Source organism: Corvus moneduloides, chromosome 4 (assembly GCF_009650955.1).
Source record: "Corvus moneduloides isolate bCorMon1 chromosome 4, bCorMon1.pri, whole genome shotgun sequence".
Classification (NCBI taxonomy): domain Eukaryota; kingdom Metazoa; phylum Chordata; class Aves; order Passeriformes; family Corvidae; genus Corvus; species Corvus moneduloides.
This window is the reverse complement of record NC_045479.1, coordinates 11,727,037-11,753,846: the sequence shown is the minus strand read 5'-3', so window position 1 is coordinate 11,753,846 and position 26,810 is coordinate 11,727,037. Positions and strand designations below refer to the sequence as shown.

At 47.7% G+C, this 26,810-nt stretch overlaps 1 protein-coding gene across 3 annotated transcripts; it reads left to right on the top strand.

Annotated features, from left to right (window-relative positions):
- The first annotated feature begins 1,207 nt into the window (after positions 1-1,207).
- On the top strand, positions 1,208-26,417 carry LOC116442806 (potassium voltage-gated channel subfamily A member 6-like). 3 transcript variants are annotated; one of them, XM_032106280.1, is made up of 4 exons: positions 1,208-7,384; positions 7,693-7,780; positions 9,296-9,465; positions 23,981-26,417. In XM_032106280.1, the coding sequence occupies exon 1, from the start codon at positions 1,223-1,225 to the stop codon at positions 2,777-2,779; it is 1,557 nt and encodes a 518-aa protein (XP_031962171.1). In that variant the 5' UTR covers positions 1,208-1,222; the 3' UTR covers positions 2,780-7,384; positions 7,693-7,780; positions 9,296-9,465; positions 23,981-26,417. The 3 variants fall into 3 exon arrangements, with proteins under 3 accessions (XP_031962171.1, XP_031962170.1, XP_031962169.1); XM_032106279.1 differs by having other exon boundaries at positions 9,275-9,465; XM_032106278.1 differs by lacking the exon at positions 9,296-9,465.
- Positions 26,418-26,810: the final 393 nt, after the last annotated feature.

Genomic DNA, 26,810 nt, shown 5'->3' with positions numbered 1-26,810 from the left:
GGATGGAAGCGGAGTCACCTGTTAGCCCCGTTTTTGGGTTGTTTCGGGAGAAAGTACAGTGTCGTGAGTGTCTGTGCGCTTTCAGATGCCGAGCGTGACAGGGACAGAGCAAGCCACAGGTTTCTAAAACTAAAAAGAGCTGGTAGTCAGATTGCTTGTGAAATGCAGATTCTGATTCTGGGGAGACTTAGTGCTGACTGTGTGGTGGTGGGCAAAAAAAAAAAAAATGAGCAAGCTCACGTGTTTGGTATGTGGGAAAAGAGGCAAACTCGATCCACCCCAAATGAGGAGAGAAACCGCATTTACCTGTGTCTTTCTCTGGCTGCCCTGTTTACCGTGACAGGTTGTCCCCATCTGGGGATGGTCCGATGCCACCGTCGTGCTCGCATCACGGCAATGACATTTATAAATGGAGGTCGCGAGCCACAGGCATGGAGTGACTGGCTCAAGGTCAACTCCAGCCTGCGGCAGGGACGGGAACAGCACCGAGGTCAGCCCGGTCCCACGGCTGAGCTCTGAGCCCTGCCCGGAGCCGGAGGCGTTGGACAGCCCGGGCAGGGCTTTGGCTGAAGGGACGAGGGCAGGATTCCAGAGGGGAGAGGTGGGCGAAAGAAGGGCGGCGGCGGTGCCGCCCTTTGGACCAGCTGTTGCGAATCTCCTAGGCGGAGAGCTGATCCCGCAGCGGCTTCCCCTCGGGGGTCTCCCTCCAAAAGCCGGCGTCCCTGGGCTGGGGCTGCCGCGTCCTCCGCGGCGGGGGGAGAGGTGGGGTGAGCATCCCCCGTCGGCGGGTGCGCGCATCCGTCTGTAGCTGAGCGTGTCGGCGCTGGCGCGGTGTGCGTGTGTCTGTCTCTGTGTCTCCGTGCGGATGCCTGCGTGTGTCTGCGTGTGCCCCTCTCCCCGTGTGTAACCCTGTGCGTGTGTACTCGCACACCTCCCTCTCCCTTCTCTCTCCCGCGTGTCTCTGTGTGTGTGTGTGTGTGTGTGTGTGTGTGAGCGCGGGGAGCGCAGCGCGGAGCCGGGCGCAGCAGCAGCAGCAGCAGCGCGGTGTCCCCAGCCCCGCGGCCGGAGGAGGAGCCGCGCCGGGAGCCCCGCGGAGCCGCCGGGCGAGCGCGGCCGCACCGAGGCGCAACAGGCGGATGGCGGCGGGCGGCGGGCGCTGAAGGCGAGCGGGGCGAGGCGGAGGGGCAGGGAAGGGCAGGCGAGGAAGGGCAGAGCGGGCGGGATGCGGGCGGAGGAGCCGCTGGCGCTGGCGGCCCCGCGGGCGGGCGGCGAGGCGGAGGTGGAGGCGCCGGGCGAGGAGCGGAGCGGCGGCAGCTGCTGCAGCAGCGAGCGCCTGGTGATCAACATCTCGGGGCTGCGCTTCGAGACGCAGCTGCGGACCCTCTCCATCTTCCCCGACACGCTGCTGGGAGACCCCAGCCGCCGGGTGCGCTACTTCGACCCGCTCCGCAACGAGTACTTCTTCGACCGCAACCGGCCCAGCTTCGACGCCATCCTCTACTACTACCAGTCCGGGGGGCGGCTGCGCCGGCCGGTCCATGTGCCCCTGGACATCTTCCTGGAAGAGATCCGCTTCTACCAGCTGGGCCAGGAGGCCATCGAGACCTTCCGGGAGGACGAGGGCTTCATCCAAGAGGAGGAGAAGCCTCTGCCCCAGCACCACTTCCAGCGCCAGGTCTGGCTGCTCTTTGAGTACCCCGAGAGCTCCGGGCCGGCCCGGGCCATCGCCATCGTCTCCGTGCTGGTCATCCTCATCTCCATCGTCATCTTCTGCCTGGAGACCCTGCCCGAGTTCCGCCAGGAGCCCAAGGGCCCCCAGCCTGGCTTCGGGGAGACTGCGCCGCTCGGGGACGAGGCGCTGCTGCTGCCGCCGCTGCCACCGCCGAGCGGGACCCCCCCGCCCCTGCGTCCTGCCGCCGGCTCCGGCCCGTTCTTCACAGACCCCTTCTTCCTCATCGAGACCCTGTGCATCATCTGGTTCTCCTTCGAGCTCCTGGTGCGCTTCTTTGCCTGCCCCAGCAAGCCCGAGTTCTCCCGCAACATCATGAACATCATCGACATCGTGGCCATCATCCCCTACTTCATCACCCTGGGCACCGAGCTGGCTCAGCAGCAGCAGCAGAAGCAACAGCCCGGGAGCAGCAGCAACAACGGGGGCCAGCAGCAAGCCATGTCCCTGGCCATCCTCAGAGTCATCCGCCTAGTCAGAGTCTTCAGGATCTTCAAGCTCTCCAGACATTCCAAGGGGCTGCAGATCTTAGGGAAGACCCTCCAGGCCAGCATGAGGGAGCTGGGCCTCCTCATCTTCTTCCTCTTCATCGGGGTGATCCTCTTCTCCAGCGCTGTCTACTTTGCAGAGACTGATGACCCTGACTCGCTGTTCACCAGCATCCCTGATGCTTTCTGGTGGGCGGTGGTGTCCATGACCACCGTGGGCTATGGGGACATGTATCCCATGACCATTGGTGGCAAGATTGTGGGCTCCTTGTGTGCCATCGCTGGTGTGCTGACAATTGCCCTCCCTGTCCCTGTCATCGTGTCCAACTTCAATTACTTCTACCACCGAGAGACTGACCACGAAGAGCAGTGCCAGTACACCCACGTCACCTGCGGCCAACAACAATCACCCTTCTCTGAGCCCAAGAAGGGGGACAGTAATCAGTCCCTCAGCAAATCTGAATTCCTGGAAGCAGAAGACCTGGAGTCCATGAAATATTCCAACTTCATTCCTCCCAATAACCAGGGATATAAAGAGAAGAAAATGCTGACAGAGGTGTGATGGGTTTTGTTGTCCTGGGTCCAGACACGGAGCTGCAAGCTGCTGTTACAGTTGTCTTCCTACAAGCAGCTGGATCTATTCAGCATTTACATGCCAGACTGTGAATTGTGATACCGTAAACAGAATGATTGTGATAATGGGCTCTTCTGTCCTGATTTGCTGTTTCTCATTACTGTGTGCAGGCAGAAATGTTCTTGCTTTATTCCGTGGAGTGCTAGCTGTCGTCCCCACTCCCTTGCGCATTTCTTTCTCTGCTTTTGATGACTGCTTTGATCCAACATTAGCTCCGAAACCAAGCCTTGTTACTCCACTAGCAGAGAAGCCCTTGCCACTGCTTCAGCAGAAGGATTCAGCAGAGTAAACAGTTAAAGGGGCTACAAACATCTGGCTCGAGCAGTGCCCTCTGTCCCTGTGCCAGCGCAGTGCCCTTGGCTGTGGGATCAGTCACGCCTGCCATGCCATTGCCTTTGAATAATGGAAACGCTGCAGCCAGGATCACAGGGAACTCTGCAGCTGTAGGGGAAAGCCAGCAAGCAGATGTCTGCCTTCTTTGCAACCTTTGGCATGCTAAAAGATCCTCCCAGTTTGTGTTTCAAAAAAAAAAGAAAAGATGCATAAATCTAAAAGCTCTTTGCTACTTGCGACCATACATCATGTATCAAAAACAGGCTTAAAGCAATCAACAGGCTTGGTGAAGATTCTCTGTGTTTTGAGCTTATCTCAGCCTTATTTATGCCAGTGCCCTGGTGTTAATTGGCTTTTATAGTACCAACTTAGTCTTCATAGTGGTAAGTGCCTTCTGGTGCAAGGCGCGTTGGAGTAAATTCGTTTGTTATCTGCAGAGTTCATCTTCACACAATAGCATTTAATGAGATGTGCTTTGTGCTTCAGATACCCAGGACTGTATTCGGGCATGTGAGAGCAGTCGACTCCACTGCTGTTTTTAACTGAGCATTTGTGTAGCTAAGGGAAGTCTGCATGTTGGTGTTTTGTTGACGTGGCAGAAAAATCCTAACCACAGACAGCTCTGCACCTGTGCTGTGCCAGGATCGAGCTGGTTTAGCAAGTCCCAGGCGTAAAATGCCCCAGGGCGAGCGTGTCAACGTTTGAGACTGAGCCTGGCACAGATACAAACTTCCCTAAGCTATCTGCACAAAGGCAGCAACATTCTCCAGGCCCTTTGAATGAGGGGAGAAACAGCGAGCCCTGAAGAGATGCTTTTGCTGTACTGCTGGCCTAGCCAGTTCCTGGTATTTCATGGATAGGAGGGACAGCAGTGTTTTTGCACTTGGTTTTATGAAAGCAATTTGTGATGGCCATGCAAAATATGCATAGCTTGGTCTGCAGTGCCGGGTTTGCCAAAGGACCAGAGATTTCTATCTTCAAATGCACGTTTTGCTTCCCAGATAATTTCATTAGTTTCAGTCAGCTCTGCCTTACAAAAACGTTTCAGGCGCTGCCAGCAGGTGAGAAAGGGAAATGGATGCTTTTGTATTCCACTGGCAGGTTTTCCTGCAAGGAGAAGTCTTTCTTGTTGTAATTCTAAGTGTTTATTCTGCATTCACATGCCTGCATGTGTATGAAAGCAAAGGCAGCCATTAACGCCTTGCATCATACTGTATGAAATGCATATTGGAATGTGCTACATATTGCATGGGACACGTGTAATGCATAAACCAGACATAATGCCAAGGGGCAAAAATACAGAGAATAGATTTCATGTATATATTGTGCTTTTCAGCCATAAGACTAAGAATGCTAAAGGCACATCATAGAATCATAGAATGGCCTGGGTCAGAAGGGACCTTAAAGATCATCTCTTTCCAAAGAGGGACACCTTCCACTAGACCAGGTTGCTCAGAGCCCCATCCTTTAATATAGTCAGAACTGGCTATAGAACTGGTTGTGAGTTGGGGTCTGTTTGCATCTTCATTACCCTGCCTGTTCTCAGTTGTCTTGAGATATGGCTCCATGCCTAGAGTGCTTTTATTGTGGCCTCTCTCCATCCTGGCCCTGCTCATATGGTAGAAGTTGTTTGTGCAAATCCTAGCTACTCCATTTCTCCAGAGTCCTGTTGCCTTCTCAGATGCTTTTAGTGTGCAGGGATCTCCCCTGGGGTCAGCACACAACCATTATATTAAAACCTCTGTGTTCTCTTCTCGCTGAAATCAGTAGGAAAATGCCACTTGTCTCAGTCTGGGAGACATGAGTTTGATGTGGTGAGGGCTCATAGCTCAGAAGGGTTTGCCTGAATAATGCCTAATTTCTCTTTGCTTCGTGGGACTGAGGCAAAGGTTTGTGAAGGTCTGAGCCTTGGGGACCATTCTGCATCCCCAGACATGTGTAATCAGCTGGTGGGTAAATTGTCCTAGTGAATAAGTGGGACTGAGGGCCATGGTGGCATCTCTGTTGATTTTGCATGAAAGTTGTCCAGTTCTTAGTGTGTCTTAGTCTCGGTGATGTTTAGTTGTGTTTCAGGGTTACCTTAATGAAATCTTTACTGTGAGGCCAAGAGAGGGACTTTTCTTCAAAATTTGTGTTGCTAGAAGCTAGCAAAAGAAGCTGCTATTTAAGAGGGGTGTTTTGAGGCTGCTGCCCTCTCCCAGCAGAATGCCCATGTTTGGGGATATGTTATGCCTGAGTCTATCAGCTGATAAAAGTTCCCCCAAAGTAAGATATAAAAAACTCAGGTTGAACACAAGTTCAGGAGGAGTCATGAGACATGTTGAGCCTACGTCAGAAAGTTCCTGTGCTCATTTCTCCCCCTGGGCTTGCCCCTGTTGGCCCTGCCAGGCAGGAGCCCTCCCTGCCCAGAACAGGTTGTTCTCCTGACCAGCAGGACAGACAGCTGGGCACAGAGACTCCAGCAAGAAAAAAAGATGTGAGGCAGATCACTGGTAGCACAATCCCAGAGTATCTTACACACATCCTCTTGGAAAGAGGTGTCCTGCCCTTGAGTGAGATCCAGCAGTGAGTTTCTAGGTGCAATCCAGCAGTGAGTTTCTAGTGTGTTTTGGAATCTCCCGCCCGCAGATCGTACCCAAGGTGCGAAGGAATTCTGTGGTGAACAAGGCAGCTCTGTGCAGTTTTTGTGAGCCACGTTTGTCAGTTCTGTAAAGAAAAGTGCACGTGAAAATGTGTAAAGCAGGAGTGGTGTTTGCTCCCTGTGTTTCCTGTGTTGGCTCTAAGAGAAATTCAGAATGCCAACAGAAGCGTGGAAACTGTAACCTTGGGACTCATTTGGGGCATGCAAATCCTTCTCTAAGCACCTCCTGAAAAGCAGCGAAGTCCCAGAGTCATCAGTAATGCTATGTGTTATACAACTTGCGGAATTTGACATTTTTTAAGGAGCCTTCAGATCTTTTTTCACATGACTGAAATGACACAGTGGCACCCGTGCCATTGACTTTACCAGAGGTCTCGCGCCACCAAATCACAGAGATGCTTTCAAAAACCTTACCTCAAGTTGTCAGCCCGTAGCACTCCCCCCTGGCTGCTCAAAATGCAAATCTGTTTCCTTCTGAAGGTAGAGCACATCCCTGTGAAGCCAAGTAGGCACCTCCAGGGAGTTGTTTCCATAACAACCTCCCGGACTGTTTCTCTCTGAGCTGTGACTGTGGCTACAAGCGAAAGCACTCGTTGGGTATTTTGTGTTCAGATATCAACACCTTATCTTTCCAGGTGTTTTCTTTGCTTACTGGAGCCGATCCCATCACCTTATATTGTGTACTGCTGCCCTGACCAACTTCAGGTGGGCAGTTTGCAGCCTTTGAAAGCAGGGAGTGCAAACCCGGAGATGAGAAGAGATTTTATTTGTCCATCCCTGCGGACAGAGAGCTGGAGAGTGTGTGAAGGACAATCTGAGCACTCAGCCAGGGAGCTGAGGGGCAACTGGCCTGTGAATGTAGAGTTATCTGGGTGCCAGCTGACAAGGAATACAAGCTCAAGCATCACATTAAAACCCCAGAAATTCCTCTTGCAGCAGTCTCACTAGGAAATAGTTTTGCAGTGGAAGAGACTATTGCTCCTTCCTGATCCTCTGGCTGGTTTGTGACAGTTGTTCCCTTGATAATTTTCCCACAGGATGTTTTGCACCAAAGCAGGACAGGGCAGAAATCATCTCCTTGGAGGTGGGGAAGGAAGCAAGGAAAGAAAGAATTTTACTGAGGACACAGGTGTTTTTTTAATCCACATCAAGGACTGCTGGCATGAAAGGTGTGAAGACCTGTTTTGTGGTGTTTTACTGGTGGATTCCTGCACTTACCTCCAAGATGAAATTCCTATTCTGCTCCTTCCTGGAAAATGTTGGAATTCGGGATTTCTGAGTAATTTTCTGTTTGGGCCTTTTGATCCAGCTTTCACAGATAAAAATTCACTGCTAGAGCAGCCGTGGGGGTGAAGGTGACTGGACTTGGTGTTCTCTCCTGGGCCCTCTCATTCAGAGGTCCCTATGGAGATAAAGAAGAGTGAGTGTAAAGAAAATTCAGGGCAGCAAGAGACAGGGTAAGGACTGAAGTGTCTTCCATACGGTGATGGAAAGAACAGCATCAACCCTAAAAGCAAAGGAACAAACAGCTCCAGCATCTGCTGCTATAGCAGAAATAGGTAAGGTTTCTTTTTGTTCTGGGAAATTAACGACCAAGAGTTTCTTGAGATTAATGAGGAAGGATTTCCTAATTAAGATTTGCAGCCTAAAGGGAGAATCTGGTTCTAGGTGAAGAAAGAAAGATAATTATAAACTACAGAAATGTAGTATGAGCCAGATCCTCACCATCTGCTGATTCAAGCTGGCAAAACTCCTTTTAGTACAACTACCTTGCATTATATCGGGCTCCAACTTCAACCTTCTGCATCAAATCCTAGCATATGTACTGTTTGTTAAACTGCTTCTTTTTGTTTGTTCTGTTCTTGAGGTCCTGTTTACATCAGGGAAGGATCTGCAGATTACAGCAGGAGTCAACCACAGCTTTCCCAAAAGCTCTCATCTGACTCAAGTTCCATGTAAGTCCTACTAAACTCAGCAGAGCTGAGCTTAACTTAAAGTTTATATTGACAGAAGTTAAGAGCAGCAGCATTTTATGCACTTATTTCTCAATGGTGGAAAGATGTGGACAGATTTATGGGGAATTTGAAGATACTGCCCTCCCTGGCAGCCCTGTGAGCACAAGATAGCTCTGTTTGTGCTGCTGTAACCAAAAGCACAGCCTTCAGCCCTTCATCGTTGCTCTTTGAAGTTTGCACTAGGGACAGATCCCCTTCTGAAGGCATTTGGAGCCGTGTTATCAGCAGGTTCACAGGAGAATGCCTGAATTGCAGGCACCTGCGTTAGGCATAAGGAGGGGAGCAGGTGCTGGCAAGATGAAAAGCCTTAATCCTCTGATGGAAGGAACCAGGGGATGCTGCGTGTCCTTAGCTGCCACCAAAGACAGTGGTGGAGGAAACTGCCTGCCAGCTTCAAGGAGCTCTTCCTGTTCAGGGTGGGGTCCTACATAACACAAGACCCTACCCAGGGAGATAAATCCAGAAAAACGGTTTTGGGGAAAGCAGACAGGGATGGTGCTAATTAGCAGTGCAGCATATGCTGTTAGTACATGTTAATTCCATGTGCTTTTCCCTCTTTGGGTGGGTTTTCCCTTGCTCCAGGGAAGTCTGTCTGAGGCTTCAAAGAACTTGAATATCAGAACATGGCTTTACACTTTGGGAAACTCATAGCTGAGACCAGTGTGGGTTTGACAGTCCTATATCATTCCCTGATGAACCCTCACCACTGGAAGTATCCAGGTTGTCTGTAGTGCCAATTAATAAGAGGAGCCCAAGCAATAATTGAGCTTTTCTGTGCACAATTTCTTTTCAGTGAAAGGAAAGAAAGGATTTGCAGGAGGGAAAGTGCTCATCAATTTCCATGATCACCATAAATACTGAAGCTGTGTTGACTATTCATTGGAGATAAGAATTAGGGGCAACTTTCATCTTCACACAAAATATCATTGAAAATTCAGCAAGTCCTTCTTTGGCTTCATTTTCACTAGATGAATATGTTTATTCAGTGGTGTAAAATTTTGGAAGACCCATAGTCAAAAAGTGGCATAAATCACAAATGTATCTATTTAATTGCCAAATCTAGCCCTTGTGTGTTTAAAGAAATGAGGGGCCTTGATTCTGCTCTCTACCCAAGGTTAGATAAATGTTTCCTTAGGACTGTGGGTGGTATCACCCATGATTTAAACGAGTGTGAGAGAAGGATCAGGCCCAAAGAAGAGGGCTGTAAGTGCACATGACTAGGCTGGATCTCTTTAGGTGGTGTAGGTACACATTGGTCCATTCACCTAAAATGTTGTATAGAATTTTACACCAACAAAAGGTTTAGCTTTTAGAGTACATATTGGTTTATCCTCTTACATTCTCTGGAGGGAAATCAAATGGTATTTTACAAGAAAACTGGAACATTACCGTCCCTTCTTGCTGCTCCTTGATGCATCTGTTGTTTTCAATTAGCTTGATGGCATCCATTTTCAGAAAGCAGATGCTGCCCTCTTTTACACTGGTGCAATTCTGGAATAACTCCGCTGACGTCAGTGAAGTGACTCCAAATTTATCCCCGGTGAAAGCAGAATTGGACCACAGTCTCTTTGTTTTCCTCTCTGCTCTGGAGCTCTGGGGAAGGTGTGCCACTGCCACACCATAAGGTGAGGGCGAGTGCCTGTCTGCTGTGCTGTGCTCGGCACTTTTGTGTCCTTGACACCCCCCCTCACGTGCCTGGCTGGAGCAGGAGCCAGGCTGGCCTGGGGCATGCATGGCCACCACATTCCTCCTGCTGAATGGAGCACTTGCTGGCTCTGGATTCCTGACCACTCTCCATCTTAGCTTCCTCTTGCCTATATATGTTTCCTAAGGAGACAGAGTTGTTTAAGCTGAAGAAATGTAGTTGCAATTCTTAAGTAATAGAACAACAGAAGGGTGGCAGAGGTAGATGTGGAGACAAGCTCTGCGCCTCCTACATTTTTCTGCTGTCAGGGCTATGTGAAAATCATTGCAGTCCTGGCAGGTTGGCTCTGCATCTGCTGGTTTCAGAGTCTCCATTTACAGGGGGTACTAGGTTTGTAAAAATGGGGCTTCCCTGCTCTAACTCTTCTGATCTCAGCAATGCCTTCCCTGAAGCTGGACAGAAATCTTTGTGTAAAATCATTAGTTTGCTATAAGGGAAAATACCACTGGAGATGGGACAGATGAGGGTGAATAGAAGGAATATTTGTGGAATCATAGAATGGCCAGGCTTGGAAGGGACCTTAAAGACCATCTCATTCCAGCCCCCAGCCATGGGCAGGGACATCTTGATTGCTCAGAGCCCCATTCAGTCTGGTCTTGAATATCTTCAGGGATGAGGCAGCCACAGCTTCTCTGGGCAACCTGTGCCAGGGCCTCCCCACCCTCACAGGGAAAAATTTCTGCCTCATATCCCATCTAAACCCACCCTCTGTCAGTGTGAAGCCATTCCCCCTTGTCCTGTCACTCCAGGCCCTTGTCAAGAGTCTCTCTCCATCTTTCCTGTGGGCTCCCTTCAGGCACTGCAAGGCCACACTGAGGTCACCCCAAAGCCTTCTCTTTTCCAGGCTGAACAATCCCACTTCCCTCAGCCTTTCCTCCCAGCAGAGCTGCTCCATCCCTCTGCTCCCCTTGGTATCCCTGCTCTGGACTGGCTCCAGCAGCTCCCTGTCAGAGTGCCAGTGTCACTAACTGAGCCACCAGAGTAATGCAGCCATAAAAATCAAGGTACAGGTCTTGGAAAATCTCGGGACAAGCATGTTCAGTACCACCTGGGAAATTTGAATTCTGCAGGGCCTCATCTGGAATGCTGTGTGCATTGTTGGTGACCTAAATTTGGTCAGGCAGGATGCAGAGAAGAGCAGCAAGAATGATCAGGTGGATGGAAACTGCTTTGCAAGTGGAAGCTGGAAGAGCCTGACTTTTTTAGGCCAGCAAAAGACTGACAAGACCTGTATTTAGGAAAATATTGGGGTAGAGTAACCAAAGGAAAAGAAAAATATGAGAAACTGTGAGATCTTCCTACATTTCTTGTGTCTCCAGATCATTTCCCATACTGCACATGTTTACCTACAAAACACCAAATCCTAGTGATTTTACTATTAAATACTTGGAGTTTGTGAGTAGGAGGGAGAGCTAGGGGAGGAGCTGTGAGTTTCGGGAGGTATTTTTCCTCTGTGAGACTGAGGGGAGAGAAAGAAGTCCTAGGAGTGGGGTAGAATGGCACAGGGGATACCACATCCCTCCAGGAGCTGGTCTGGAGGCAGAGAGCAAATTCACACCCTTTAAAAAACCCACCAAACTCTGTTCACTGTTCTTCCTCTCAGCCTGGAATGGCTGCTCACCTGGTCCAGTCTTTTCTCCCTATCCAGAGCTCTCCAGCTCTTTGCTGACCTTCCTCCTTCCTGGAGTCTGTGGTCATTCCTCACTACCACGAGCTCCCTGGAATCACTGGAACATTGCGTCTAATGCTGGGAAAAGCCTTGAACCCGCTCTGCTGCAGCTCAGCTAGATTATCTGATTGGAGCAACCTGCCCTGGTGGGAGGTGTTCCTGCCCCTCTGGCAGGAGGGTTAGAATGAGGTGCTCTTTAAGGTCCTTTCCAACGCAAACCAGTCTGTGATTCCTTGATTTGTTGCAAAAATAAGCACTGAATAGGGTCTTCAACAACTGCTGCTCACAGAATCATTAAGGTTGGAAAATACCTCCAAGATCATCAAGTCCAACCTTCAGTGGAATAGCACAATGCCCAGCAGACCATATCATGAAGTGCTGTGTCCACTCATTCTTTGAACACTTCCAGGGCTGGTGACTCCAGCACTTCCCTGGGCAGTCTGTTCTAATGCTTAACTGCCCTTTCAGTAAAGAAATTTTCCCTGATATCCAACCTGAACCTTCCCTGATGCAACTTGAGGCCCTTTCCTGTTGTCCTGTCACTTGTTCCCTTGGAGAAGAGGCTGACCCTCATCTGGCCACACCCTCCTGTCAGGGAGTTGTGGGGAGCAGCGTTGTTGTGTAGAAGGTCAGAGCAAGTGATCCTGATGGCCACCCTGGCCTGAGGAGATGAGCAGAATAATTTCCTATTGCAGGCACTGGTCTGACATAGACAGAACAAAGCTTCACATTTGCTCTCTTACCTCTCTCAAATAATTTTCCCTTGTGGAGGTGAATATCCCCTTAAGCTCAGGAGGCAGAAAAATATTGACTGAGGTGGGAGCTTCATCTGTCCATCCAGCTCTGTGTCACAGAAGTGCCAGGAAGGAGCTGTCCTTGACTTTGTCCTTGAGCCTTCCAGCTTGTTGATGCTCTTTGTTCACTTCAGTGAGGAAACCATTGTCTTTTCTATCTCCAGTTTGGCCAGCCAGTTCTGCTCTTTAGCTTTTCTCCTGTGAGAAGAAAGATGGTGAAGGGCTTGGAGGGGAAGCCACACGAAGAGCAGCTGAGGGCACTTGGTCTGTTCAGCTGGAGGAGACTGAGGTCAGAGCTCACAGCAGTTCTGCAGCTTCCTCAGGAGAGGAAGAGGAGGGGCAGGCTCTGAGCTCTGCTCTGTGTGACCAGAGACAGGACTCAGGGAACAGCTGGAGCTGTGTCAGGGAGGATTAGGTTGGATATCAGGGAAAGGTTCTTCCCCCAGAGGGTGCTGGGGCACTGAACAGGCTCCCCAGGGAATGGGCACGGCCCCAAGGCTGCCAGAGCTCCAGGAGCGTTTGGATGCTCTCAGGGATGCACAGGGTGGGATTGTTGGGGTGTCTGTGCAGGGCCAGGAGTTGGGCTGGATGGTCCTCGTGGGTCCCTTCCAGCTCAGGCTGGTCTGTGATTCTGTGATTCAATGAGGGGAAAAAAAGAAAAGCCAGGCAAAGGAAATATTATGAATATCCATGCACATCATGAAAGCCTGTGAATGCGGACACTACTTGTGCTCTATCAGTGACATTGGCAGGACGGTGCAAACAAATCTGGTGGCCCTTAAGATGTCTTAAGAGCCTGTCCCAAGCACTTGGCATCATTTGAGTTATGGCAGCAAGCCACATTAGAAAGTAGTTATAAGAAATACACAGTAAGCCACAGAGTTTGATTTGAACCATGAACACAGAGTTGCATTTATTTCTGATCTCAGTTCACTCACAGAATTATGGAATAGCCCAAGCTGGAAGGGACCCTTAGCAGTGTGTAGTTCTCAGGCTCTGAATTACTCTCATATTTTAGCGTGTCAGAAATAGCACTGTCTGGCACATTCCTTTTAGAACTGTAGACTATGGCCTTTCATGCTTACGACAAAGCAATTGATCTTTGTAGTCTGTCCTTGGAACTGACTTTCAGAAACGTTTTGTAGAGTATTCACTCTCGCATTAGTCTGGTATTTGATGTTCTGCTACTGTTTTCAGCAGTGGACTGCAAACATTTCTCTAGGACATCTTTCCATCAAAAGGTGCCCCTTCCTCAAAATCAGCAACATTTGTGACAGAAGTTTCATTTCACTTCACCTTGGTATTCTTTATAAAAGGCATGTTTGGAAAATTTTGTAATGTGCGTGATCCCTTTCTTTATATTCTGAATGTTTTTTGACTTTTATTTTTTTTAAAGAAAATGTATGTAAACAAGGAAAAATACAAAATTTTGCCCTGGTTTTTTTTGCTGTTGTGGTTTTGGTTTTTTGGGGGTTTTTTTTTGGTTTTGTTTGAGTTTGTTTTGTTTATTTTTGGTTTTTTTGGGTTTTTTTTGGTTTTTTTGGGTTTTTTTTGGTTTTTTTTTTTAACTTTGATCTGGAATGAAAGATATAACATGGATTTGGGGTTTGTGGTTTTTTTTTTTTTTTTTTTTTTTTCATTTGGAAGGGAGGGGATTATTATTATTTATTTTTAATAAACTTTCTTTTTTAAGCAGTGTAGTGGCAGGCATTGGTTGTTCCTGTTCATTATTAGTGTGGCTCCACTGTCAGCTCCAACACTTCCTTGAATTCAGTTAGGTGATACTCAAATGCTCTAGAAGAGATGGAATGCCAGGCCAAACCTCTTGGATACTACAGCATGTATCCTGCGTGACAGAAGGGATGTTCCAGTGCTTTGGCTATGGCTGGGCCAAGCCAGTTGTTCTTTTCTGCAGCTGCAACACCTGCCCAGGTGAGAAGGTTTTTTTGATGAGACCAAGCTGCTTTTCCAGCACAGTTGGACTTGTTAGAACATGTCATTCTGAGTTCTGAGCTCCTCCTGTTCCCACTCAGCTGGTCAGCTTTTAGGATCTTTTTATTCCGAGATTATGTAATAAGAAAAAAAAAAAAATTTAAAAACTGCAAAAAACTTGTTACTAAAATTTTCTGGGTGAATTGAGAATGGAAGGAAAAGGTGCTATCTGCAGAGGGCTGTAGCTCCCCCCTTACTTTTGTCTTGGCTCTTTAAAAACCAAACCCATGCAGAACTGTGAGCTGCCACTAACACTTAGCTAAGGGGATTTCAGAGGAGATGAGTTGGGAGTTCTTTGCACAGTAACCACTAATCAGCATCCCCATAGAAGATGTCTGAATACATATTGATCAAGCCAGCTGCAGCTGGGAGGGGTTCTGGAGGCTGATGCAGCTTTCCTCTCCATCCTCCGTCCCCAGTCATGGGAACTGTGTAGAAAAACCACCCACTGGTACTTCTGGCCTTGGCATTTCTGCTTGTTAGTAATTGCATCAAAACGTTGTGTGGGGTTTTTTGATAGTTAAGAGACTACTTAGGAAGGAAGGTAATTAAATACTGGGCTTGGGGTCAAGGGGACAGTCCCCAGTACTGTCACGTGGCCTTTGGATGTCCCGCATATCTCAGGGCCTCAGCAATAAGGTGGGATAGTATAAAGCTATTCAGTACCTTGTTTTCCCTAAACCTTTTAGACAGAGAGGTCTTTCTGAGTGCTCCTCATCTCTTCCCTGACACCTGGATAATGTCAGGCACGGCTGGGGACCTCTCCTCCCTCAGGACAGGGTGTTCTGTCACTGCCACAACAGCAGTAGCAGACAGATGGGCAGTGAGGATGAAAAAAACCACAGGAAAATGTTTGTCCCTGTGTATGGAACACCCAAATGCTGACAAGTCCTGCTGCTCCTGGCTCTGTGCTGGGCTTGGGCCATGCTCATCTGATCCCTGTTTTCCAGGCTCAGGCACAAAACACTCGGAGCAGGCCCCTCGTTTGTGACTCTCCCTTCCCTTGCAGGCTGCCTTATAATTAAAAGTATGCAAAAATGTTTCTGTCTGACAAAGCCCAGAACTCACTTAACTGCAAGGTAAATTGAAAGCTCCTGGAATGCTCCATGGAGATAAGAGGCTGACATCACTTTTCCCAGCTGGTCCAGAGGAAGGGAATTGAAGCAAGTTCTTCTCTTCTACCCCCTGAGTTTCCCTCAGGGACCAAGGTGTTAAAACAGCAGAAGAAAATATGCTGCAGGTGGGAGGAGTTCACTGTCTCTTTCAGAGATTTGTGTCAACTCTCCAAGCATGAAGGACTGGTACTGAGCAGTCAAATCTGCACTTTGAATCTGGCAAGGTTGGGGGTTTTTTTGTAGATTTTCACTGGTATTGTTAGGAAGTAATCCTCCTAAATGCTTTGGTAGTTTTTCTTCCTTTATGGTATTTCAGAGGGATATGAGTGAGGATACATAGAATAGCAATTACAGCTCTTCATGGTTTATATTTAGTCATATATTGGTGATTCAGAAGCAAGCATATGTAAAAAGGGCCAGATGAATCCTCTTGCAAATTCCTTCCTGTCCTATAGAACATTTAGGTGCTGGAGTCTTACAAGCAATGCATGAGTCTTACAAAAACCTTATGTTTTTGGAGAGGGACTCTTGTCACGTCTTTGTGTCCACCATGATTGCATGAAGAGGTGTTTTTGATGGCTGAAATATTTTAACAGCCCTGCTGATGCAGAGACTTGGTTTCAGGCAAATGGAGCCAAGTTCTCAGCTGGTGTTCATATATCAGCACATTTTTCTTCTGATGCCAACTAGGCAGCGTGGAACAGGGTGGAAGCCTTTTTTTTATAATTTAAGGGTTTTTTTGGTCTATTTACCATATCGTTGGGAAGCAAGACCTGTTTATCTTGGAAATTCAGTGTTTTGAAGTGTAACTAAAATTCCCATTTGAATGTTTTTTGAGTTCTGGCTGTCAGATATGCCACAGCACCATGCCAGTCTGTGGACAGACTGATGCTCACAGGCACATTCTGCGTTGGGATCTGGGATGGATCTAACATTTCATGTTTCCTGTACCTCAATTCCTCTGGCTCTGGAAGAGAAATAACATTTTTCTCTCCTCAGCGTGCAGTTGGGTGTTTATCAGTGGTAAAGTTCTAGATACACTAATTTGTCTCCAGATAAAGCAAATGGCCATTTTTTTTTCCTGCAGGGAATCACAAGCAGATGGTGTGAGGCAGGCCTGGGAAGTTAGAACCATAGAATCACAGAATGGCTTGGGTTGGAAGGGACCTTAAAGATGATTTCATTCCGATGCCCCTGCCACAAGCAGCGATATCTTCCACTAGCCCAGGGTGCTCAGAGCCCCATCCAGGCTGGCTTTGGACACTGCCAGGTGCAACTTCTGTAGAGGCTATTGTTATTTTCACAGCTGGAAACAGGATAAATGGGATGTTGACCCTCTTTGCTTGCTTCTGTTAGTGTTGCTTCTGTTAATGCTATTTTTTTTTAGGAAGAAATTGTTCCCTGTGAGGGTGCTGAGGCCCTGGCACAGGTTACCCAGAGAAGCTGTGGCTGCCCCATCCCTGGAAGTGTTCAAGGCCAGGCTGGATGGGGCTCCAACCTGGGATAGTGGAAGGTGTCCTTGTCCATGGCAGGGGCACTGGAATGAGATGGTCTTTAAGGTCCCTTCCAAGCCATTCTGTGATTCTCTGAATATTTCCCTGTGCTTCTACACATCTTTCCCTCCTTTCTGTCAATAATTGGAAACTTCACTACTGGGTCTTCAGGCAACTACAGTGGCAGCATAAATAGTTAACTAAACAGCCAGGCACTCACAAGATACCATAAATTCACACTTCTAGAACTTTGATCGAAGGTGGCATTTAAAAAAATGCCAAAACACACCATGGCCTTTGGGAATTTTTTTCTAGTGACTTTAGTGAAACAGAGTTGGAGCAATAGCAAGTGCATTTCAAAATCCTGCCTCTTGTTCCAAGCAGCAGGTCAGGGAGGGATCCTGCCCCTCTGCCCAGCCCTGGGAGGCACAGCTGCAGTGCTGTGTCCAGTCCTGGGCTCCTCAGGACAGGAGGGACAGGGAGCTCCTGGAGCGGGGCCAGCAGAGGCTGAGGAGATGATTTAGGGCCTGGAGAATTTCCCTGACAGGGAAAGGCTGAGGGAGCTGGGGCTGTCCAGCCTGGAGAGGAGCCCCAGCTGAGAGGGGCCCTCAGCCCTGTGTGTCCCTGTGTGCAGGGAGGGCTCCGAGCAGGGCCCAGGCTCTGCTCCATGGGGCCCAGCCATGGCACCAGAGGAACGGGCAGGGACTGATGCCCAGGAAATTCCACCTGGACAGGAGGCAGAACTTCTTCCCTGGGCAGTGCCTGAGCCTCCCTCACAGGAGACATGAACTTGCTGCTTGTATTACCATTGCTGGGTTTGATCATAGAGGAACCCTAGGGACAAGGGGAGAGGTAAGGAGTGGAGATGACTATGGCCACTGCCACAGTCATGGCAGGAATTCCCTTGTCCCTAAGCCCCTTTCCCACATTTCTCATCAGCAGCTGCCATCCTGGCTTCCCAGGGCTGGGGTGGAAGCAGAGCAGGCAGCAGGACCGTGGCTGTTTTGCTGTCCCCAGCAGGCTGTTGTCCTTAGCAACTGCTGTCTTTGCCTCTGCTGCAGAGGGATATTCCAGACCTTGTGGCATCATGCTCGGTGTATAAAGTGGGGGAAGAAGAAGGAAGGGGAAGGTATGCTCAGGGTTTGTTTTGGTGCGATTTTGTGTGCTGGTTCCCCTGGGACGTTTCAAAAAGGCATTTAGGGCAGCAGTGAAGAGAAGAGAGATGAGGATTTCACGGGGGCTAGCAACTGAGTTAAAGCTGATAAGGAAGGTTGGATTTGAGTTTAGTAAAACTGTGCTTGCTTCAGCTTCTCAGCTACTTTAAGCTGAAAACACTGACCTTTGTGGTCCTTTCCAAAAAATTTAATAAGGACAAGCGTAGCTCGTTGAATTTTAATTTAAAGTCTTTGACTCTGCAGTTCTCCCAAAATATTGCTCTTGAAGGGCTGCTTTCTGAACCAAGGGAAGAATCTAAGCCCTGTGTCATAGGCTCCTCCAGCACTGATGAGAAGGCTTTGAAACCTGATGCACAGCCCAAATTTTATCATCTGTGGTTTGGCTGCATCTTTGACCCAGAAATGGGAAAGGATTGGGAAACTGAGTGGGTTCTGTGTCAGCTGAGCCAGAGCTTATGTGCCAGGTGTGTCTGTGCATGTGAAGGCTGGGTGGACATCAGTGCCGGAAAGCTGTAGGCTCTCAAACTGCAAGGTTTTTACAGTGATCTGAAGTAAAATGCAAATGGTGGTGTGGTAAATAGCAAGACTGTGAAGTAGATTTGGGTTTGTACAGTACTTTGAAGTGTGATGTAAGCAATAGCTGGTCACAGAACCTCAGAGTAGTTAAGGCTGGGAAAGACCCCCAAGATCATCAAGTCCAGCTGTCTGATGCCCACCTTGTCACCCAGCCCAGAGCACTGAGTGCCACATCCAGTCATTCCTTGGACACCTCAGGGGTGGCAACTCCACCACCTTCCTGGGCAGTCCCTTCCAATGCCTGACAGTCATTTCAGTGAAGAAATTCTTCCTGATGTCCAAACTGAACCTCCCCTGGCACAGCTTGAGGCCATTTCCTCTCCTCCTGTCCCTGTTCCCTGGGAGCAGAGCCTGATCCCCCCTGGCTGCCCCCTCCTGTCAGGGAGTTGTGCAGAGCCAGAAGGTCCCCCCTGAGCCTCCTTTGCTCCAGGCTGAGCCCCTTTCCCAGCTCCCTCAGCTGCTCCTCACAGGTCTGGCTCTCCAGGCCGTTCCCCAGCTCCGTTCCCTGTTATTAATTAACCTCAGGGTTTCCTGAATACAATTTCTCAGCAGCAAAAGCAGGAGTTTTTCTGGAGGGTTGGTGTGTAACTTCCAATAAACCCTTTTCTGGGGGGAAGGTCACTGATGTTTATTCCAGCAAAATGCCCACAGAGAGAGAGGTGATCTTGCTGGGCAAAGACATGCACCGGCATGGGAGAATCCGTAGAATTCTGCTGAATGCTGAAAAGCCTGAAAATTCAAAGGAAATTTGAATACCGGTGGGAAAAAGTCTGAGTTTGGGAAAAATACTGACTGTTGCTGTCAGGAAGCAGCCCCAGCAGCCCGGGAGGAGTTTGTGGGGTGTCACAGTGCCATCCTGTGGGCCAGGGAGGTATGAGACAAGGAACACCTGCACGGGTGACCCGCAGTGCCAGAGGGTGTTGGCAGCTCCGGTGGGTGTTCGCTCACTCCCCACCAGCAGGATATGGGAGAAAATGGGAAGGGTAAAAGCTGAAAAACACCTGGGTTGGGATAAAGGCAGTTTTATAGGGAAAAGTCTGCCTCAGCATTTATTAATCCATTTCCTTTGCTGCTGCAGTTCTACCTAAATAGCCAGGGCCTGGAGTTTTTTTATGCTGAGCATGGAGCGAGCCCCAGAGACAGCAGCAGTGGTCATCATGCCCAGGGCTGGGCCTCTCGCTTAAGGCTTTAAGCAATATATGTAGTGAGGCATGGGCTGCTGGCATGTGCTGGATGGGCCTGAAGCTTGAGACAGCCTGAGTGGCACTGTAGTTTGCCATAGATATGTAGAGAAATGCAAGATTTTCTGTGGTTTTTTGTCTCCAGAGTTAGCTCTGAGGGAGCTGCTTTGGTGGCAGCTGAGGACAAGCACTTAGCCTTGGGTTGGATTTAGGGAATGGATGTGGGACTTGGCCACATGGTACATTTTCTGGGGCAAGTCAGTGTAGCCTTTGCACAATGTCATTAAACCCAACAATGTCCTTTTCATGTCAGAATTAAACACAACATGTGCTGGAAAGTCAGGATTCCTCGAGGGAGTTCCAGATGGCTCCCAGGGAGAGAAGTGTGAGCTGCATATGGCCAGCGCTGTGTGGGGTTAAACTGGGGGTTTTATTTGAGGAAGAATGGTGGAATGTTGGGAATTTCCTTGAATATTTTGATTCACTCAGTCAAATTAAAACAACCAATCTCACATGAGGCAGTGCTGGATCTTTGCACTTAGTTACACCAGCTGATTTGATGTGTCCATTGCATCTGTGTCCTTTGTTACAGCGGGACACTGGAAGGAGTTCATCCTCTCATTAGGAACAGAGCTGCTCACTTCACAATCCCGCTGCTCTTTTCTGCTTCTCTGCTTTCAGACGGGCACTATAAATACATTGGATCTGGTCTGTTTAATCACCTCTCCCTTATCTCTGCCCAGTGTGATAGCCTGGCTGCCACTGGGGTCTGTCCTAATGAAAGCGAGTAAAATTTGCTTCAGTGGAGTTACATCCACTTGAAGTAACTTTCCCTACATTTTTGCCACCCCCAGGGATACTCAAAGCCTGAAATTATTCTCAGTTAACTTGCTAGAAGTTATTTCTGCCTGTATATTTTCTTACTTGCATGTATAGTCTGAATAGGATTGCATTTCTCACCACTGAGGGGGATTCCAGGACCTTGCAGGGTAGCAGGAGGCAGCAGTTTGGTTTTAAACGTGACTTTTATTCCATCTTTTCAATTCATAAATGTAGAAGGTGTCTGAAATGGGGTTGAAAAGTTGCCCAGTTGAGTTTAGATGCCATTTCAGAGCATAGTCCAATTTTTCATGTTTCTGGTCTCAGAAAACCTCGCTGGGGAGTGTTGAGCTATTTATTTCGAATTTAGGCATCAGTATCAGGCTCTCAAAATTAAGGATGGAGAAATGGGTGCCCAAAATTAATCCCCTGCAACCCTCTACACATACACAAGGTCCACCTTGTAAAAAACAACAGCAGTGTAGTAGGTTTTGTTTCTGAACAACACCTGCATTTTGCTTCCTGGAATTCAGTCCCTTTAGAGCTCAAGCTGAGCATCCAATGTCATTCAGCATGTGGGAAATTCTTGGTTTAGTTTTGTACTTTAAATAGTATTTAAAAGTAATTAAGCAATAACTGAGTAATGAGTAAGTCATAGGCAAGGAGTACTTCGGTACTTTGTTTATCTTTTGCTTCACATTTGCCTTCATGCCCATTCCTTTTAGGTGCTTTATCACTTTTGCATTTATAGAGTTACAGAGATAGAAAAACCTTCTTTGGTCCACCTGCCACTCTTCTGGCCCAGTCCAAACCTTTCCTATTAATTTCTCTATGTGAGTGACAGTAATCATTACTTTAATGGTGCCTTCCAGCACTGTCATAAACTTGGATATAAGATGGTTTCATGCCAGTCCCTCTCTGCTGGGCTGTGCTGGCTAAACCCAGGCTTAATGGGCAGATTTAACATGTGAGGTTTGCTATCCTGTGGCCACACTGGTTGGGTTTTTCCCAACATTTGCAGTGTTGAATGATTGTTTGTTCTGCTGTAGCTGAATAAAACAGCTCAGTTATACTTTCTAAGCTGTTTGCAGAGATCTGCTTAAGGCTGTGGTGTTTGATCCCTGAAGATGCTTTGTTTATACAACACCTGATGAAAGGTTGTCCAGAAAAACTTAGACTTGGGCTTTTCGATTTACAGGTAATGCTAAATTTGAAAACCTGTTTATGTAATTCGTTACCTTTTTATTTAGTGGGACCACTTCTTTTGCACAACCCTTGTTTTGGACAGGGAGGTAACATTACACACCTTAAACATGCTGCACTTCCAGCTCAAGAGGAGTCGTGTTTGCTGCCCAAGAGTTTTCCTAAACAAATTTACAAACCATAAAGGAGCAGGAATCTTCTCCCTGCAGGTCAGAAACAATCTGTAAGAGTGTATTTTACAATTTCTAAGCATTTTTTATTATTAATATACACAATGGATAGAAGGAGATCCTAGATAGCAAATATTGAATATTTAGACTCTCATCCTCTCCTCTTTCTCAGTGGAACATCTCTACTAACTTTGGGGAAGACCCATGTCAGATACATCAGTGTAAAACTAAAGCTGTTCGTTCACTCTGCTGGGAAATCCAGGGATTTGTCATAGGTTCAATTCATGCAGCTGCTGCACACATATCTTTCTGCCTCTGAATTGCCTGATGGGGTCTCTGCCTTACCAAACAATCACTGGGATTCAATTATTGCTGTTCTGACTCTCCTGAAAACTGTGAGCTGGCCTCAGCATCTTGATTTGTTCATCCTCTGTAATCCCTGGAGTGAAAACTCTCCTCTCTGACATATAAATCCACAGGAAAAACCTTGACATGAAAGAAAACTCGCTGAGGGAATTTTGCTTTGAAGATCAGCACATATTTAGCCTGGAAAGCAGAGATTGCTCACAACTGTGGTGAACTCAAAGCCAGCAAGTTGTGCCTTTTGTTGGTAGACCTGGCTTTTCTTTGTCTTAGAAAACTTTTTGAAGAGCAGATACAAATGTGTTGATGTATATTTGTATTTATGTAAGGATGCATATTTATATATTTTTTGTGCTGCTGACATTTTCTCCTTTCTGAACCTAGGCAGAGCTCTTGACAAATCTTGTTCACTTTGTGGGTTTCTCCTACCTCTGATGTTCCTCCCACTTCTTTCTCCTCCTTTGGGCTTTGGCAGTGTGACAAACAACCTTCTGGCCCAGGGCTTTCTCACTGCCACACTTTTTACAGCCTGTTCTTGTTCTTTTTCTGGCTACTTGAGTCATTGCCAAGCAGTAGCAGGAGCTGTGGGAGCTCAGGGACTAGAAAGTGTATGGTTTTCATAGTGGAATAAGCTGCTTTCGAACTCCTGCACTGAGTGGGAAAGGGAATTGTGGTAGAAAATGCCGTGTGAAACCATAACTGGTGCAAACTCCTTGCAGTGCAAGGCTTGAGCTGCTCAGCATTTCAGCAGGCACAAGCTGGATTTCTTTAAGCTCATTCCTAGCCCTGCTCACACAATTAAGTCTGGACCTCAGAGTTTTGTTTAGCGCTCAGGAGCCCTGAAATGATGAATTTACTACCGCATCCTATCCGTGTACCTGTGGTGGGTCGACCCTGGCTGGATGCCAGGTGTCCCCCAAAGCCACTCTGTCACTCTCCATCCTCAGCTCCAGAGGGGAGAGAAAATATCACTAAAGACTCCTCACACTCCTCCTGTGGGCCAGTGTGGGATCCCTCCCATGGGAGTCAGTCTTCCAGAAACTTCTCCATCGTGAGCCTTTCCCATGGGCTGCAGTTCTCCATTACCTGCTCCAGTGGGGATCCCTTCCACAGGGTGCAGTCTTTCATTTATTCCAGTCATTTTTTCTTTCTCTTTCTTTTGTTGTGGAAGACTGCTGATACTTTTAACAACTTATTAATAGCCCTTTAGGTTTCATGAGTCACCAGCACAGATGCAGCTGGAATGGACTGCACGAAAGTGTGACAATGGAGAAGTCCCTAAAGGAAGAAAAGTTCTGGCAGACCCAACATTGTTTCATTCTGTTGTCTAATAAATTGTTTCAGATCTGATTTAATAAAATAAAAATTTTCAATTCCCTTACTTGTTTTGATAGACTTTCATGCCCCTGGCATGGAGGGAGGGGCCTATAAGCCAAGTTGTCATTACAGATCTGTCTTAGAACGACCTAAAATTAGATTCCAAGAAAATGGCTCTGGGAATTCCCAAAGTCCCAGTTACAGTAACAGTCAGACCTTGTGTCTCTGTCCTTGAAGAGCACAGCACTGCAAGGCATCCTAACAAATTTTGCAACCCTCTAATAAATTTATTTCATCTCATGCAAGAAGACAGATGTGTAATTCCCAGGAGCTGTAAGGAAAAATTGCCCCCAACACCAATCCCAGTAGGCATCAAGGTAAGCAAAGAAATGTAGCACTTTCCATTTCAGCCAGCTGCAGCTGACAAGAGATTTCAAGTTCAGCCCCTTCAAACATTCTCATGAAGCAATGAACCCTTAGGTTGGTGTGGCTTTACTGTGACCTATGTAAAACAACACCTTTTTCTTGTGCACTTTTTTTTTAACACTTCTTTTGTTTTCCTTGCTAGGCTGGATTCTGGATGCTGGAAGACTGTTGTGTCAGGATGCTGCAAAAGAGGTTGTTGCATCTTCTGCCTGTAGAGTTGGTGGAGTTTCCCTGTGTGAAGGGGGTACAGCTTTTATGGTCAGGAAACTGTTTTCCTTGCTTTGTGGTTTTTCTTGTTGCTGTTGCTTTTAAAGGGGTCAGCAGTCCAGGAAAATGAAACTAAATGTGAACAGGGACTGCAAGAAGGAAGCAGGGAGAATGCCCTACAAGATTCAAATGTGTCTCATTTCTGGGAAAACTAAATAATGCAGGATTCAACTGCCAGTGGCTAAATAGCAGCAATTTATGAGCTGTTCCTCAAAAGCCCCAGACAAGCACCAAGTCCTGTGGGAAGCTGGAGACTGACACAGGACACCTCCAGAAGAGTCAGCTGTTGAAACTTCCTTTAAGCCTTTTTTTTCAAGTGGAACATCCAGACCTGCCAAATGCATAAGGTCAGCCCTTAGAAGAGCAAACAGCTCTCTCTAGAAAATCAAACAAGTGGCCAAAGTCTGTCCATTTGTCTGCCTGTCTTTTTGGCCTTGGATTACTGTGCTTTTCAAAGCTGTGCTTTCGTAACTTGGATAAAAAGGTAGATGTTTCACATAGCTCTACAAGTAGTAATCATCCTGTTCATGAAAAATATCTGCTGTCTAAAGGATGGGCCCAAACTAGAGGTGTTTCTCATTTACCTACAAAGTGTCTGGCTTCAGCATCTGTACAGTCAGCTCTTGTGAACACGTGAGTCCTTTGCCTGCTCTAACAGAGTTAGTGACTTATTTTCAGTGGTTGTAGCGAGTTTCACTGAAATAGCCCTGTTTGTAGTCTTTTGTGTGATTTTAGGAGACACAATAGTCAGACAATTCTGGAACTGTAATATAAATTGTTCCCAGAAAATGCTCTGAAGTCTTCTCCATTGTGATAAAAACCTCTGCTGCTTTTCAAGCTCTACAAGTCCACGCTGTACTGTGCTGAAAGTGATAGAAAACCCAATTAGCTCTGAAAAGTCAAGGGCAGAGAGTGGTGCTCTGGCCTGGAATTCCCTTCCTTTGGCAGCAGCAAAGGTCAGCTGTGCAGCCAAGTTTCCATGACCACATGTGGATCTAACCTGTGTGTATTGCCAGCTCTCTGCATAGGAGAGTGGGAGGGGGGCTAAGAAGAATCGATTCTGGAAGGAGAGAGCCTGAGAGAAAGAGTGGAGTTAAATGTGACAGCTGGGATTTTCAGAAGGTGGTTTGATGGATGCTGGGCATCCAACTTCCCTCGAACTCTTTATCAATAACACCCTCTATATTCCTGAGTGACTTTTAGCCTGTCTGGCAGTTTTCAGCATCAGTGTGTGAGGGAAAAGAGGTAGAAGGCTCAAATCAATCAAATCAAATCTCTTTGATTTGGCAGCTCTGGGACTGCAATACCTCCTTATGGCTGCTGGCTGAGGGTCTGGATCTCTGAGGAGCTTCCTGACTCCCTGTGGCTCCCACAGGTTTGTAGGACTGGGCTTAGAGAAATCCTGAGCTGCCAGACTGGAGGCTGCTTCTGGTGCAGCTCTTCTGAGTAGTGCTGGGTGTGGATGTGAGCCTGCAGTCCTGGGGAGGCAATATGCACTCCACAATCCCAAAGTCTCTTAGTGGAGGCCAGCTCTGGGAATTCTCTGAGTCCCTGTATCCTGATCTGTGTTTCAAGACCATGTGGCTGACCATGAGTGGCCAGAGCTGCTGTGGACCCTTCTTACAAGGGCAGTTGCCTTCAGAGTCAGCATAGGTGCAGGCTGCCTTTGGAAAAGTGTGAATATCCTGGGGAGATCCCTGGGGCAGAGACCTTGGGCCATACTCTGTGCTCACACCGTCAGCAGGAATGATATTGACTGGGTTGCTTTGCTTTTGGTGTGAAACCTTGCTGTGATGCATTATTCCAAGGAAAACAGCTGGAATTTGCAGGCCAGACCATGTGTGATAAGTAATTCCAGCTCCCTTACTGGAGCTGATTTATACAGGTCAGGTCCAACATTTCTGAGAAATTGTTGATGGTGAGGGTTTTTTTTTTTTTTGTTTGTTTGTTTCACTGAAAACTTGAAGCCTCTCAGATAAAGAACATGAGGTATAGGGGATTTTTAGCTGGATGTGCTTCAGGATGTTTGCTGCATTTGGGCTTTGAGAACACAAATTCTCTGCAGACAATCCCACACACAGTGGGAGACGAAGTTATTGGGCTTGGAAGTGGACCAGGGAGATGGGACTCGAGTGAGCTTTGAACAGCAATCATTGTCATTAGTGGTGGTGCCATAATAAGTGCTTGACTCAAATCCAGCGTTGCACAGGCGAGAACCTGATGAAACCTTGTAACTCGATATTTGTGGTTGTTCTACCAGTGTGATCCACTGTTGAATAGGCTAGACATGAATAAAATCAGTATTTTTTAAAGTGTTGTGTGGGGGTTTTTTATGTCAAAAAGGCTGGTTGCCCTCTTGGACTTTATTGTGTTCCTATGAAATGCTTTCTGTGGAGTTAGTACGGCTGTGCAGCTTTTTTAGGACAGTCCATGTCCACTTGCAGAATTTCACCTTCTCTTCCTCAGAGGTGGATGCTGCAGTGCTGCACTGAACTCCTGCCACAGGGAAAGATGTGAAGATAATTTGGCCCCCTGCTGGTCCTGCAGGGGTGGTCCCTCTGTTTGGTGACAGCTCTGCCTGCCATCAAGTTGAAGTGATCTGGCTGGAGATCAGTGTAGTGCTGGTGAGGGATGTGTCTGACTCCATTCCAGACCTTGCTCAAGGAAAGGTGTTTTTGAAGGTGCTTTTCCATCTCCCAGATTCT